The following is a 14885-nucleotide window of genomic DNA, read 5'->3' as shown; positions in this document are numbered from 1 at the left end:
GCGAAACTCGGGCAGGAGTCATGTAATATCCCAACGTCCTCTGAATAGGTGGGAGTTGATCGTTATCCGCCATAGCTTCTCCTTTCGGTTCTATCGAGCTTGAAGCTTCTTTCTCTTTTTGCCTTCTTTCTTTAGTGATCTTTCTATTTCCTTTTTTATGTTTTCTCTATCTCTGGGTCGAATTGTAAGGAATCGATTACAACGGTGCCTCGCATAAACCAGAAAAATAGATTATAGAAATAAAAAATAAAAACTGAATTGAAATAACAAAAAAATTAAATAGCAGAAAATAAGGTCCAATCTAAAGAATCTATAGCTACTATTAATGTTGAAGTAATAATCCCCAGCAACGGCGCCAAAAACTTGTTGCGACTTCGGCAAGTGCATCGGTCATACAAGTAATATAATGATTAAGTTAGAGATCGTTCCCATGAGGATTATAATTCAAGCACTAATTCACTACGTTAACTTAAGTTGGACAATTGAAATTGGATTTGGATCAAGAATTGATTTAAAAATTAAAATATTAAAACTACTTAAGAGCAAGAATAAAAAAACAATAATTTAAAGATTTGATTAATTAATCGAAAATAAACGTAGCTAGGGCTTCGATTTTCCTCAATCTCTCTATTATGTTTGAGTTCCTTCTTTATGTTAATTGTCCTTAATATCAATTCAGTCGATTCTTTTAATTAAATTAGGACTCAATCCCTTGACATCCTAAATCTTTACAATTTTACAAGAACCCTAGTTCCCCGATCATTTCCCAAGAAGATAAGCATTAAGTTCAAGAATCACAAGATTGCGCAAAATCCTATGTCTATCCCTAGAATCATAAGCATTACGATGAAATTGTCAGATCCGGATCATGCACCAATGTTCCTATTGTCATAAATTTACCTAAGATCAATCTACAAGATTCAAGCTCATAGAAAGCATTAAGAAAAGACAATTTCATTCATGATAAAAAGGAAAATCAACATCAAGAATTATTCAAAATATAACAGTTTAATTGAGTTCCATCTAACCCTAACTACTATGAAAACTTAGTCGGACATGGTGAAATCAAGAAAGAAAGAAAGAAAATAGAAAAGCTTCCCCAAACTCCATAGTTGAATGGTGAATCTTCAATATCTCCAGTGCAAGCTTGATTCCGATTCGTCTCCGTCTCTCACAACATGAACTGGTGTTTCCTCCGCTTTCCCTCTGCCTCCAAGTGCCAAGAATTGTCAAAGAATATGAAAAACCGTGTAATTTTGCCCCAAATTGTGTTTTTATGTGCAAAGAATCTGTGCCCTAGGTGGATACCTTGAATGAGCCTAAGTTGGTTCATTCAGGGCGCTTAAGCCTGAATTTGGGGGCTTAAGCCTCCAAGATAACGCATGCAGTTTTCACGTGGCGCGCTTAAGCTTGAATCTGGGGGCTTGAGCGCCCACTTCGAATCAGAAGTTCTCCTTTGTAGCGCGCTTAAACCTGAATTTGGGGTCTTAAGCGCCCTTAGGCAATGGCTTTTACAACTTTTGGAGTATTTGGAGGCTTAAGCCCCAGATTGGAGGCTTAAGCCTCCTCTTCAAGAATTTGATTTTCTACCAAATGGTGGTAGCTCAGTTGGCGCATGGGAGCTGAGCAGGTGGGGAGAGAGCATGTGTTCGAATCCTCCCAGTACCACCTTTGGGAGGGGTTTAAAGCCTTAATCCTGGACCCGCCCCGAATCGGATTAGTTGCGAAGCGATGAACCGATTGGAATATTTTAAAAAAAAAAAAGAATTTGATTTTCTTTCTTTTTCTTCAAATAAGATCTTCATATCTTTAATTCTTGATTTCTATCTCTCCAATCTTCATATTTGCTTCCAATTATCATCAAATACTTTCAAAATAAGCAAATATATATAATTTAATCCATAATTCATAAATTCATGTTTTTATGTCAATAAACCCTAATTTTCACTCCTTTAATTTGATAATTCATGTAATTTTAGTCTATAAAACAAGATAAACTAAAGGTTTATCACGTACCAAGATTTCGTCAAGTGGAAAAATGTTAGATATGGTTCATATTTTGCACTTGATTGATGACACATGTCCCTCGACATACGCATGGTCTCACTCCACACTAAGCAGACGAGGATTGCCCTAGTGAGGGTGTATGGGACAACACTTTTGTACCTGTAGAGGCCTTGCCTTTCTTTTGGTGGTTTTTCATGAATAGTTGTTGTGGTTTACGATTTTTTAGCCTGTTTATATTCCCTTGTAGCAATTGTTGTGAGGAGAATATAGTGAAAATACCCCTTGAAGTTGATATATATAGGTGGTCAATCCATAAACACGTTAAGACTAGAGTAACATTACATTAACATAGGAAAAGTGAATACTGAATTAAAAGAAACCAAACCATAACAAAGGTCCAATGAGTTCAATCATCTGTTAATTCAAAGGAAAGATAAAGCCATAATGGAGAGGGAAAAAAAGATTGGAAAAGCTCGAGAGGAGATCTCTTGATCCTCACTTCCTACAAGAATCGATACAAAAGATGAGAGTATAATACAAACAAGAAAACTCTCAATTAGTTATACAAGAACATCTGCACATTTACGATAAGAATCATAGTCTTCACGATCTCAAGAACAACACAATTTCTCAGCAACCATGAAAGAGAGCGACCTCTACAAAGGCAAGGAAAAAAGGTTTTCAGACATCTTAAGATCCTCTATTTGTAGACTTTTTAATCTCCAGCACTTAATTGCTCCAACTTCGTCACAATCAAGCACGTGCTTTGTGGTCCGAAACATCTTTTCTTTAATTTAAAATGGAACTCCATATTTTTTTATTTTTTTTTGGGTACAAAGGAACTCCATATTTTAGTTGGTGTAGTACTATAGTTTTATACAAGAAGAGACAGCGTACTATTCCTCAGTATATCTAGCCTATTCTCCTTTACTATTTTCTAATCTTACTATTTTTTAATGGAATTTCAGGAAGAAAGAAGCCACAGCAAACCAAAGATGGGAAAATCACCAATGTTCTTGATGAGTTTAATTTCGATCATTACAATTATTGCAACAGACATTTCAAACAATGCGCGTCTTAGGTCCTTACACAGAAGCACTTATTGAGCTCCAAAATGACGACAAAAAAAAAGGTACGAAAATAATAAAAGTAACAGAATAGAAAATCACATGAAACAGAACAGGCACGAATATTGAACTTTTAAGTTCTACCCAACATCAGGCCTAGGGAGCAAAGCCTTGAACAGTGTGTTGGGAAGTGATATTGTTCCAGCATTGGCACTGCCAAAGGCTGATATAGCGAGAGCAGGAATCTTAGTGTCAGCGTTATGTTGGAAGTGCACAAGACCCTTTAGGAATATGAACAAGTCACCAGCTTGAACATTCTGTGTGAAAAATTTATTGGTTGTGTTCACAAACCCAACTTGAAGGGCACGCTGAGCAACTAAGAGTAACTCTGCATAGCGAGGGTGTGTGTGGGGTGGGTTGACGCTACTAGGAGGGAATTCAAGGACAGCATAAGACACACTCTGTCCAATGAGAGCAGGGAATTCTCATGCTCATATCTTACTTTTATCTCTTGTTTGGTGGGTCAATAGGATATGATTAGCTTATCATATTGTCTCATTTTATCCTATCTAATACATGATTTCTTATTCTACGGGGAGAGCTGGGTTAGGATTCAACATGATAAGATATTAATATTGGATACCCAATATATTCTCACGCTACCTAATATATCCCCACGTTATCCAATATATTTGTATTTATTGCATTGTATTTTGTTTTTTCTTCCTCCCTTTTCCTTCTTTATAATCTTATCAGATTGTTAATCAGGTGCTCATCAAATACAGGACATGATATAGGCTTATCAGCTCCATATCATATCATACCCTTATCAGCCCCGTATTATATCATACCCTTATCTTATCTTGTCCACCAAACGAGCCCTAAAGGTATAGGAAGACATGGTTAATTAGAATATTTATGAGGTCCAAAGATTGAGGCTAAGGAAAACTAAGACAATGTTTGGAAGATGTGCTTATGGGTTTCAGGGATGACATATATATAGATAGATAGATAGATAGACGGGTTATCTGGTTAGAAGGTAAGAGGGGGTTTGTTAACCACAATGAAGATTACAATGTAACCTCGTTGTTGTTTGCACTTTGTTTGATTGAGCCATTTAGCTTGTAAATCAAGCTGAAGCTGTCATTTAGCCTTTAGCTAATTGTTGATGCTCATGGGCGGCTTTGCAACTGTAATGTGAAAACTCTAGTAATTCCATAATGTTATTTTGATTAGATTAATTTTTAGAGAAAAATGCGTGTCATTTTGAAGGAGATAAAATTATATCATTTTAAGTGAGAGAACAAGATAAATCATAGGGGAGAAAAAGTGGACAAAAAAATAAAGGTGTGAGTCCCACCTCTTTGTGAAATCTACACAGCCCAAGAGGTAACTCCTATAAATAAAAGGCGTAAGACCCTCATTTACGGATTCTGAACTCATTTACTACTTCTGCTCACATTGTGCATACACCCACATACGCAGTGAGCCTGTTGCTTGTGCGCAGTGATTGGAATATTGACTATAAATCAACTAAAATACATATCTATAGGATATCTCTGAACGTATACCGTACGATATTATTATATAGTTCTCTAGGACCGAACAAAGTCTTATGATTTTTTATATTTTTTCACTTCGATTGAGATTTTTCATGAAATATTATTGTGAGACTAATCGAACTCAATTGATATTTGTTCATAAGCAAGAGTTCTTCTCAAAAAGTTGTCATAATTTATTCTTAACATAAAAAAATACATAGCTTGAAATTTGTTTTGACATCCGCTTTTGACTACGTTATCAAGGACCATTATTAATACGAGATCTAATACCAAAAGTGAGAAATGAATTCTTTTCATATGTTATCAGTGCATTCTTGTCCATACCAAACAAAATTTAGGCATAGATATGTCATTTCTCTTTCGGTTCCTATTCGGATATCCTTTCCGTCAAATCTTAAAATCATCTCTCTTGACTGTCTTGTCTTATTTATTGAAATAACGTACATTCATTAAGGTAATATTTGGTAGAAGATTTATTTTGGAATTGATGAAAAAGTATAAATAGATATTAGAAAATATCATGTTTGGTTTAGGTTTTTGAAAAAAATACTAGGCAAATAGGATAGATGAGAAAATGACTTTTGTGTTGATTTTTGGATGAAATTCACTATTACAGAATACCACTTGAGATATGGTATTTTGAGATAACTGGGGAAGTGAAAAAATAGATGCGAAGTTTCTCCCGAACATAGATTTTGCAAATTTAAATAAATTTTCCTGGTAATATTTCGGTTAACCAAACAACTTTTTTTACATTTTCCTACCAAACTCACTTTTCAACAATTTCCATAGTAATTACATTTCCCTAGTTTTCAAAAAATTTCTCCTTAATCAAACGCCCCCTGAGTTTCCAAAATAGGTTTATGTTAAGTTCTTGTATTAAAAATTAAGGGGGCGACAATTTTTTTTTTCGTAAGCAAGGGGGCGACAATTTAAAATACGATTCGCGTAGACAATCTGAACATAATATGGACTTTTTTCCATATCAATTCGTATTCATATTCATATTCATACTGTATTCATGTCGACTAATAAGTGACCCGAAAAAATTGTGTTATGTTCGTATTAGAGATTTCATGTTTGTGTTATTTTCGTATTCAACAGTTTAAATTAAATAATTACATAATTATAAATTTATTCCTACCTATTCCATTTTTATTTATTAATTAAGGATTATTTAAATAATTTTTATTTAAAAATCAAAATTAACAAATTATTTATGTTGTGTCAGCCAGTGTAATAAACAAGTTGAGTTAAAATTGAAGCTCTTGACATAAATAATTATTTATCTCGTGTTCAAGTTGAATTTGTATCGACCCAAACATAATCCGTTAACCCAAATATCAAACCCCTAATTAAAACATAATGATTTCATCGAATCGTTGAAGTTATTTTTTATACATTCTAAAGACAATAATATTTGTATATGAAAAATTATGTTTTTCTTGTATCACTTTTTTTAAATATCAATATAATAATAAAAATACACATTTTAGCACACTGTTTTTTTTTTTATTCCGAACAAGTAAAATGTAATATTTTAATGAGTGAATATTATTTTTATTCTAAAGAATACATTAATTTAACTAAAACATACCAAATGGAATAAAAATTAGATTTATATTATTAGGTTAATTTTATAATATTTTACTATTAAATATAATCCATTTTAAATAAATAATTTCATAATATATTTGGAAATTCTCCAAATTAATTTCATCTTGAATTCATATCCCAAACATAACCCGTGAATCCGAATATCAAACCCTTAATTAAAACATAATAATGTCATCCGATCATTGAACTTATTTTTTATATATTCTAAAAGTAATAATATTTTCACACAAGAAAATTATATTTTTCTTATACCACTTTTTTTAAATATTGAGATAATAAAAGTACTCATTTTAACAAACTCTTCTTTTTTTTATTCCGAACAAGTAAAATTTAATATTTTAAAGAGTAAATATTATTTTTATTCTAAAAAGTACATTAATTTAACTACAACGTGGAATAAAAATTACATTTATATTATCACGTTAATTAATAATATTTTATAATCAAATATAATCCATTATTAAATAATTAATTTCATGATATATTTTGGAATTCTCCGAATAAGTGTGCGGTAAAACATATTTTGAATATATAAGATAAAGAAAGTGGAGTTTAAATAAGGAGCAAAACATCTTTTGGGTCCCTAACAAAAAATAAGGTCCTTACTTTAGTCCCTTAAAAAAAAATTAGCCGTCTGATTCTTATAAAATTCAAAGTGGACCCATTTTAGTCTTTTTGAGGAATTAATGTGGATTTTTTTTGAATTTGTCAGAGACTACGATTTCAACTAAAAGGGGCCACTTTAAATTTCTTAGGAATCTTGGAACTAATTTTTTTTTATAAAAGACTAAAGTGGGGACCGTATTTTTGTTAGAAACCCAAAAGAAGCTTTACTCTTAAATAAATAAATAAATAAACTTCCCTTTTGAAGGTTGTGTTCATTACATCGGTCATTTCTTTTGTACGTAAAATTATACTTATATATTTTACTTTATTATATATAAAAAAAGAAGAAGTTATATTTATATAAAAAAAAATTCTCACAACCACTTTTATGATTATTGAATCAATATCAAATAAGTGATTACCATATGACATTAAATAAGAGCCGTTAATTTGATTTTGATTTTGATTTAATAATCTTAAATGTAGTTATAAGAGATTCTAAGTATACTCTTCTCTAAAATAAAAAGAAATTATTTATAAAAGAGGGAAATCTAAATATAATTTTAAACAAAAATAGTGTCAGGTGCTAAAAAAGGAATAACTCTAGCGTCTTTCTTATCTCCCTTTTTTTTTTCTTTCTTTCTTTCTCGTGAAGTACTTTATAACAGTGTTAATAAAATCGGAACATAGGGCCGGGTTGATCTGGGAATCGATAAACTGGTCATATAACCAGTTCAGTTGAAGCAACGGACTGGCCATGCATCAGAATCGATCCGACCCGATCAGTTTTCATGAAAATCGGTGACCCGATTGGTTAACCGGTGACCCGGCTCGGTCCCAAAAAAAAATTCAAATTTTTTTTTTTCAAAAAAAAAAATCATAATGGAAAAATTTGAATTATTTTTTACTTATTAACTTACATAAATTATGTACCTACAACACTAATATTATCTCAATTATGCACTATGCAGAAAATTTTGATTTGATTTATAGCTAGAGATGTCATTTTCTGAACCTAAAGCCTCATATCATGATCATTATATTTTTGTTTGATCCTTTATTGGATAATAATATGTGATTTATTATTTTTTATGTTAAAATATTTGAAATTTTTATCATTTTTTTAGATATTTGAGTATGTTTATAATTTTTTAATATAATTTATAAAATTACATATAATTATCGAGTCATGTGGTTGAACCAGTGACCCACTGACCCAGTACATCGACCATGTCAATGACCGAGCCGATTTTAATAACATTGCTTTATAAGTTTAAGACTTACCCGTAGGCTGCACTGCAGGATTGGTTCTCCTTTAAATAAATAACAGAGCAAAGCCTTTGTTGGGTCCCTAACAAAAAAATATAATCCTCACTTAAGTCTCTTATAAAAAAAATTAGTCTCGAGGTCCCTAAGAAATTTAAAGTGGACTCATTTAGTTGAAATCGTGATCCCTCGCTAATTCAAACAAGATCTACATTAGTCCCTCAAAAGGACTAATATGGGTCCACTTTGAATTTCATAGGGATCAGACGACTAATTTTTTTATAAGGGACTAAAGTGAGGACCGTATTTTTTATTAGCGATCCAAAAAAGGCTTTACTCTAAATAAAAAATAATATAAGTATAAATTTTAAAATAAGGGGTTGATTGGTATAGAGATTTTTTTAGAAATCCTAGGAAAATGGGGTGGAGCAAATTTTTTCCAATATTTGGTATGAGGAAACTGAAAATATTCTCGAAAAACTTTTTTTCTCATCATTTCAGTTTTAACTACAGAATCTCAAATGAAAATATCATCTGATACATGGTATTTTTATTTTCTCAAAGCATAAGTATAATTAACGCAACATTCTCGAAAAAAAATTCCAACTATATTCTCGAAAATCTTTTTTTTCGATATAAAAAAATATCTCCTTAACAAACCCCCCCCCCCCCCCCCCCCAAGGGAATTTTTATGTGTAACAAAACTAAAGGGTTGAATGTAATTAACGTGTAACGAACTAATTCAATCAAAAAGTTTAAGCACTTTAAGTAAAGGTTCATTAATGATTTATATATTTCTCTAACACGACCCTTCGTATGAGAGCCCACTTGGCATGAAGGGTGGATAATGCACAGGTCCACCAACATGAGCTAATAAATTTCATAAGAGAAAGTGAGAGCGGTAAGGATCGAACTTGTGACACTAAGGGTGTATTGTATTGAGATTTCAATGGATATTTTTTGACAAAAAAATCCGTTGGTATTCGATTAGGATTTTAATGGATTAAAATAAATTCACGTGGTATTTGATTAAGATTTTAAAGGATTATTTTAGAATCAGTCCAAATCTGTTAGTATTCAACAGGATTTTAAACAATGGAATCACAACCTTGTGGTATTCCAAAATCCGACGATTTTAATGGATTTTCTATTGATGTGGATTTCGTGAGACTTTTTAGTGAAAAATATAAATAGGATGTCTCTCTCACAATCTCACCCTATCCCCTAGATTTCTTGAAATTCTTCTATTGCAGTATTTTCTTTTTCCTTTGGCAGGTTGACGGCTCAAAATTGGGTTCCGCCATGGGAGCTTCGTCAAAACTAAAAAAACATATTTTTGAGCGATTTTCATCACAAAATTACTCAGAAACAACAAACCAATGAGATTTTAATATAATCTATCTCAAAAATAACATATTTTTTAGCCATTTTTGAGAAATTTGGAAGTTTAAAAAGTGAATTTTTAAGCTATGGGTCGCGATTTTTCTTGGCACAAAAACGTGTGATTTTTGTATTAAAAATAACATAAAACAGTGAAAAAAATAACAGGAGAATTAAAACCCTCAAACCAATTTTCATTTCACATCAATGAAATAATATCAATTTAAAGAAAAATTGAAACTTTCATAATATGAACCCTATATTTCGTAACAATACATTCATGAACGAAATTCCTTCACTATAGGAAACGATTTCAAACAATTTTTGTGTCAATAGATAAGTAAAAGCTTGTTTCTCAAAAGCCCCAAAGCAATTTAAGGTTTCAATGTATCGATTGAAAAAAATTTGAGAAATTTTCTAAACTCTCATGTAATTAAACCCAAAATTTCATATTCGAAATTTTCTTAGAATATTAAATGAAAATATTCATATGATATATGGTTAGAAAACTAATATCACATAAAATAAAAAACCCCAAGATTTTTAAGATCAATTGCAAAAAATTCCAAATGAAATTTTATCATGAACTTTAGGTTCTATTAGAATTATTTTTATAATTTAAAAAATTTGGGACTTATAAATTATAATCATATATGGATAGCTTTGATACCAAATGAAGAAGATAATTTTTAACCCATTAGATATGTGAAAAGCTGTTGTTTAGTAATTTTGAATGTTTGTTAAAAATTATATTAGGTTTTACTTTTTCTTTATTAATTTCATTGTATTTCTTTGTAATTTTTTTTATGGGGAAGATTATACTTACAACCTATTTTTGTTTACAACTTTTTATAACCATATCTTAACCGTTGATTTTCTTCAATCAATGGTTATTATTTTTGCAAATCAAACTCATTAATTAATATTTAATTTGCAATGAATGATAACCGTTGATTGACGAAAATCAACGGTTAAGATATGATTGTAAAATATTGTAAACAAAAATAAGTTGTAAGTATAACCTTTCTCTTTTTTATTGACTCTTGTAATTTTGAATGTTTGTTAAAAACTCATATGGTTTTTTAAAATCTTATAAATCCATATTGTCCTTTCAAATCTTATAAATTCTATTAAAATCCTTTAAAATCCAATCTTATGAAATCTTGATTGTAAAAAAAGTCTTTTAAAAAAGTCTTTAAAGTCTCTCCAATTCTAAATAGTCTTTTAAAATTTATAAGATTTTTTAGCTCAAAAAAGTATTTTAAAATCCTAATCCAATACACCCCCTAAGGCTCTGATACCATGTAAAGAATCATTTCAAACCAAAAGTTTAAGTTGTTAAATGAAAGCTCATCAATAGTTTATATACTACTCTAACATAACCATTGAGTTTTAGTTGGAGGTGGGGTTATATTGTCTACATTTCTTAATTGAACTAGCAAAAAATGAAGAAGACAAGACTACTAATAATATGTTTGTTTCTATCAGGCAAGTTTCGGAGGATCCCGTAACTGGGGAACATCACTAATAGGCTAAGGCTAGACCAACATATCAAGTGGGTCCGACACTATATCACAACAAAAATCTTAAAGCATTGAGTTCATGGGTCCCTCCACGTATATCCATTTCACTTAGCCCAATACAACCAATGTGGGACACATCACACTTAAATAACCCAACAATTTCTCCCTAAAGTATCCCAGTCAGGCATGTCTAGGGAGGAGCCCGCTATGCTTCCCCACAACTAACCCACTATTAGGGATGTGCATGGGTCGAACAGAACCGAAGTTTTTGAAAAACTGAATTGAATTGGTTTAAATGGTTCAGTTCGGTTTAAAACTGGTTCGATTCAGAAGTGGTTCGGTTCGGTTGGAAACGGTTCAGTTCGGTTCGAAACCGGTTCGAGTCGACCCTCTTTTGTAAAGAAAAAAATTTAAAAATTTAAAAAATAAAGTTATAAAAATCAATTTGGTTCGGTTTAAAAACGGTTCGGTTCGATTCAGAAACGGTTTGGTTCGGTTCAAAATGGTTTGGTTCTTAAACTGGTTCTAAAAACCGGTTTGGTTCATGAACTGGTTCTTTAAAAACCAGTTCGGTTCATGAACTGGTTTTTAAAATCTGGTTATTTTAAGGGCGATTCGATTCAGTTCATGGTTCGGTTCAGTTTTTTGGTTATTTTGCACACCCCTACCCACTATAGTTCCCCTCCTCAACTAAGTATACAGGGCCCAGATACTCAACCCACCTCTAGCCAATAACCAGGACTAGACACACCAAGTGGATCTAACACCACATCTCAACCCAAACCTTAAAATATTGGGTTCATGGGTCCTCCCACTAATTACACTTGACTTAGTCCATTACCAACCAATGTGGGACTCATCACACTTAAATATCCCATAGTTTCGAATTTTATTTCCTTCTTCAAACTGTTGTTTGACTTTTGGCAAGGAAATTTTTTTTTTACCAAATTTGTATTAGGAAGCGCATATTCACTGCGCAAAATATATCACAAAGCTTTGGCACAAAAGGATCAGGCACTATCATCATAAGAGACTATAGTAGATGCAATCTAAAATGATGGGAAACGATCTTTCCAGAGCTTAATGATTACATTCCAAGCTGAAAAACATGTCAATCTCAAAAACAAAAGGGTAAAGCTAACATCATGTAATAGGAATAAAAAATAAATTTCCTGCCCAAACAAAAATGTTTGTGGGTCCCATACATGTAAAAAAAATTAAAAATTAAAAAGGCTGGTGCGAAACCAATAGGTCAGTAGATAAAATTTCTTATATCATGTTACATTATATTCGTTTTTCCCAAAACAAATAGGATAACATTTCCCAAAGTAATATGGAGGGCATCAAAGAAGCCATAATTAATTCATATAGACGTCGCAGGCCCACAAAATATGCCTTCTTCGAAAGGTAGTCTTCTTTATTATGTCCCATTTATTGATGATTTTACTTGTATATATTGTGAATGTGAATGGGTGTGGAATTTAAACTCATAAACAGACAATGGCAATAAGTACACATCTGAATCATTCAATTGACTCTGTGAGGAGATTGGGATTCAACATCCATTAACGACTTCATACACTCCGCTGTAAGAAATTTTATAAAATAGGATTATATGACATTAGAACACGAAAAGATTTAGGCTTACTTGTTGAAGACATGATTCTTGATTTCTTGAAGGCTTCTTGTTTCCTTTGATGCTCCTGCAATGGAAAGACCAGGATCTTCCTCTGCAATTCACATCACTCCATGATCACAACCGTCGATGGGGCGAGTTGTGGAGTGAAGGTTTTCCAACTTGTTATGAATGCAGAGGGGACCTAGCCAACTTATTAACCCTAGTCCCCTTCCCATCATGGGCCTATGAGTTAGGCCTACACTGTTACCCACACTAATCAGTTTACAGATATCCAAGCCCAAATCAAAAAAATCACTAATTAACTGGGCTATATACTGCACCCCTATATGTATCATGACTTAACCCGATTTTATTAAAAACAAGAAAAACTACAATTGATTGAAACCCACAATTATTATAAAAAATTCTAACATTCTCCCACTTTGGCAAAACCAATTGTAAAATTTTAATTTAAAAGAGAAAAGGAAAACAGGTTATTTGAAAATGACTCTCAGGCTAAGGATTAATTCTTATAATATGGCCACATTTTAAGAAAACACATGATCCAAGCACTACAAAAAAACGCTTTTTAGCCACATTCAGAAATGTGGCTAAATCACATAAAAAATGTGGCAAACAAAAGCTACCACACTTTTTGTAAATGTGGCTAATCATGGCGTAGCAATCTTTTAACCACATTATTTGTTTTACTTAGCCACATTCTGATTCAGTGTGGTAGCATATATTTAGCTACAATTAAAGTTATATTTGGCACGGTTCAAATGTGGCTAAAATAATTAAAAAAAATTAAAAAAAATAGCCACACTATATTGTGGCTACTTTTTTATTTGCTGAAATTTAACGAAAACAACATTTATTGCAACATACAAGACATAGACAATATTGCTTGCTAACAAGACATACATTTAATCATGTCTTATCACTAAAAAATGGATGAAACTCCATACATTTAATCATGTCCTAGAAACAGAGAAGTCAAAAATTAACAATTAATATTAAAGCCAAGTAATCCTAGCAATTTGAGAATAAGTGTCAAGGGCAGATACAGGAACGACTTCAACTTGCCTTCCAAGCTGACAGGCCAATGCTTCAATGAAGTGTCTTCTAACATCTATTCCCTGTAGCAGAGCAACTGCAGTCAGATAATGTGTTTGATCAAGTAAAAGGTCAATTCTATCCATTAAACAAAGTATAATCAAAAATTCAGATATGTGCTTTTCAAGTCGTAAGAGATGGAAGGGAAGACACTGCACTTGCTAATAAGGTCAATTCTATCCATAGGGGTTGCTTCACCCTTTCTTTCCACACAACTTTAGGAAGTTGTGTAGTTGTCTCACCAGCTATTGCAGTTAAAAATTTATCAACTTATTCTTCTATCTCATCTTCTATGTCTTGCAAATCTAGTGCTGAGTCAACAACATCATTTACTATATCTTCAATAACTCCTGCCTGAGAGAGAGAACATTCCCAATAACAAATCAGGGCACAGAAACTATGATATTATGTAGTTACATATAATAATATTTTTATTTGAACATATAATATCCTGTATCATAACCCTTGATTTTGATTCCTTATTGGATTAGAAAGGAACAGGTCAATTGCACCTCTCTATTATTAACCTATGCAAGATATATATTATTCTTGCTTTAATCTCTTTAAAGAGACATCATCCTAATACAACTGAGGAAATCTTGCACTCTTGTCTAAACTCAAATGAAAAGATGGATGTTCTTATATGATACTATAAAAAGAGTTAAAAAAAATATAAATGACATGTAGTAAAAAAGAAAAGTGCATTTGGCCCTTCTAAAGTAAACCATGGACAGTGCTCGTTTTCGCTCCCTTTCTAGTGAAATGTTATACAGTTCCTATATTGAGGAGGAAGAACAAGTTGCAATGACCGCATGGAAATGTCCTACGGTAGATACAAGTTTGTTTTTACAAAAAATAGTCTACCCAAAAAAATTAAAAAATAAAAAATAAAGTAATAACCTGAAAGAAACATACAAAGCTATTTTTATTTAAAAAAAGTTTTTGAGTAGGATTCTAAGTCCCACACATACAATGAATTATGTTATCAGATAGCTTACAACAAAATATTCTCATCAGTTAAAAGTACCTTTCATGTTAGACCGACCTTGGTGGAAAATCCTTGGCGATGAGACGGTGAGCCAGTCACAAAACCCTATTTTGAGCAAAACCAAGTCATAAATGA

At 31.9% G+C, this 14885-nt stretch overlaps 1 protein-coding gene across 1 annotated transcript; it reads right to left on the bottom strand.

Moving 5' to 3' along the window:
• Positions 1 to 3214: 3214 nt before the first annotated feature.
• Positions 3215 to 13848, bottom strand: LOC133290542 (germin-like protein 9-3). Its single transcript, XM_061488639.1, has 2 exons — positions 13714 to 13848; positions 3215 to 3535 (listed from the first exon to the last, which is right to left on the bottom strand). Exons 1-2 carry the CDS (start codon positions 13846 to 13848, stop codon positions 3215 to 3217), a joined length of 456 nt encoding a protein of 151 aa, XP_061344623.1.
• Positions 13849 to 14885: the final 1037 nt, after the last annotated feature.

This window comes from Gastrolobium bilobum, unplaced genomic scaffold (genome assembly GCF_033153095.1).
Source record: "Gastrolobium bilobum isolate Gb01-03AN ecotype WA unplaced genomic scaffold, APGP_CSIRO_Gbil_v1 utg5183, whole genome shotgun sequence".
NCBI lineage: Eukaryota > Viridiplantae > Streptophyta > Magnoliopsida > Fabales > Fabaceae > Gastrolobium > Gastrolobium bilobum.
This window is presented reverse-complemented; position numbering and strand designations above follow the sequence as displayed.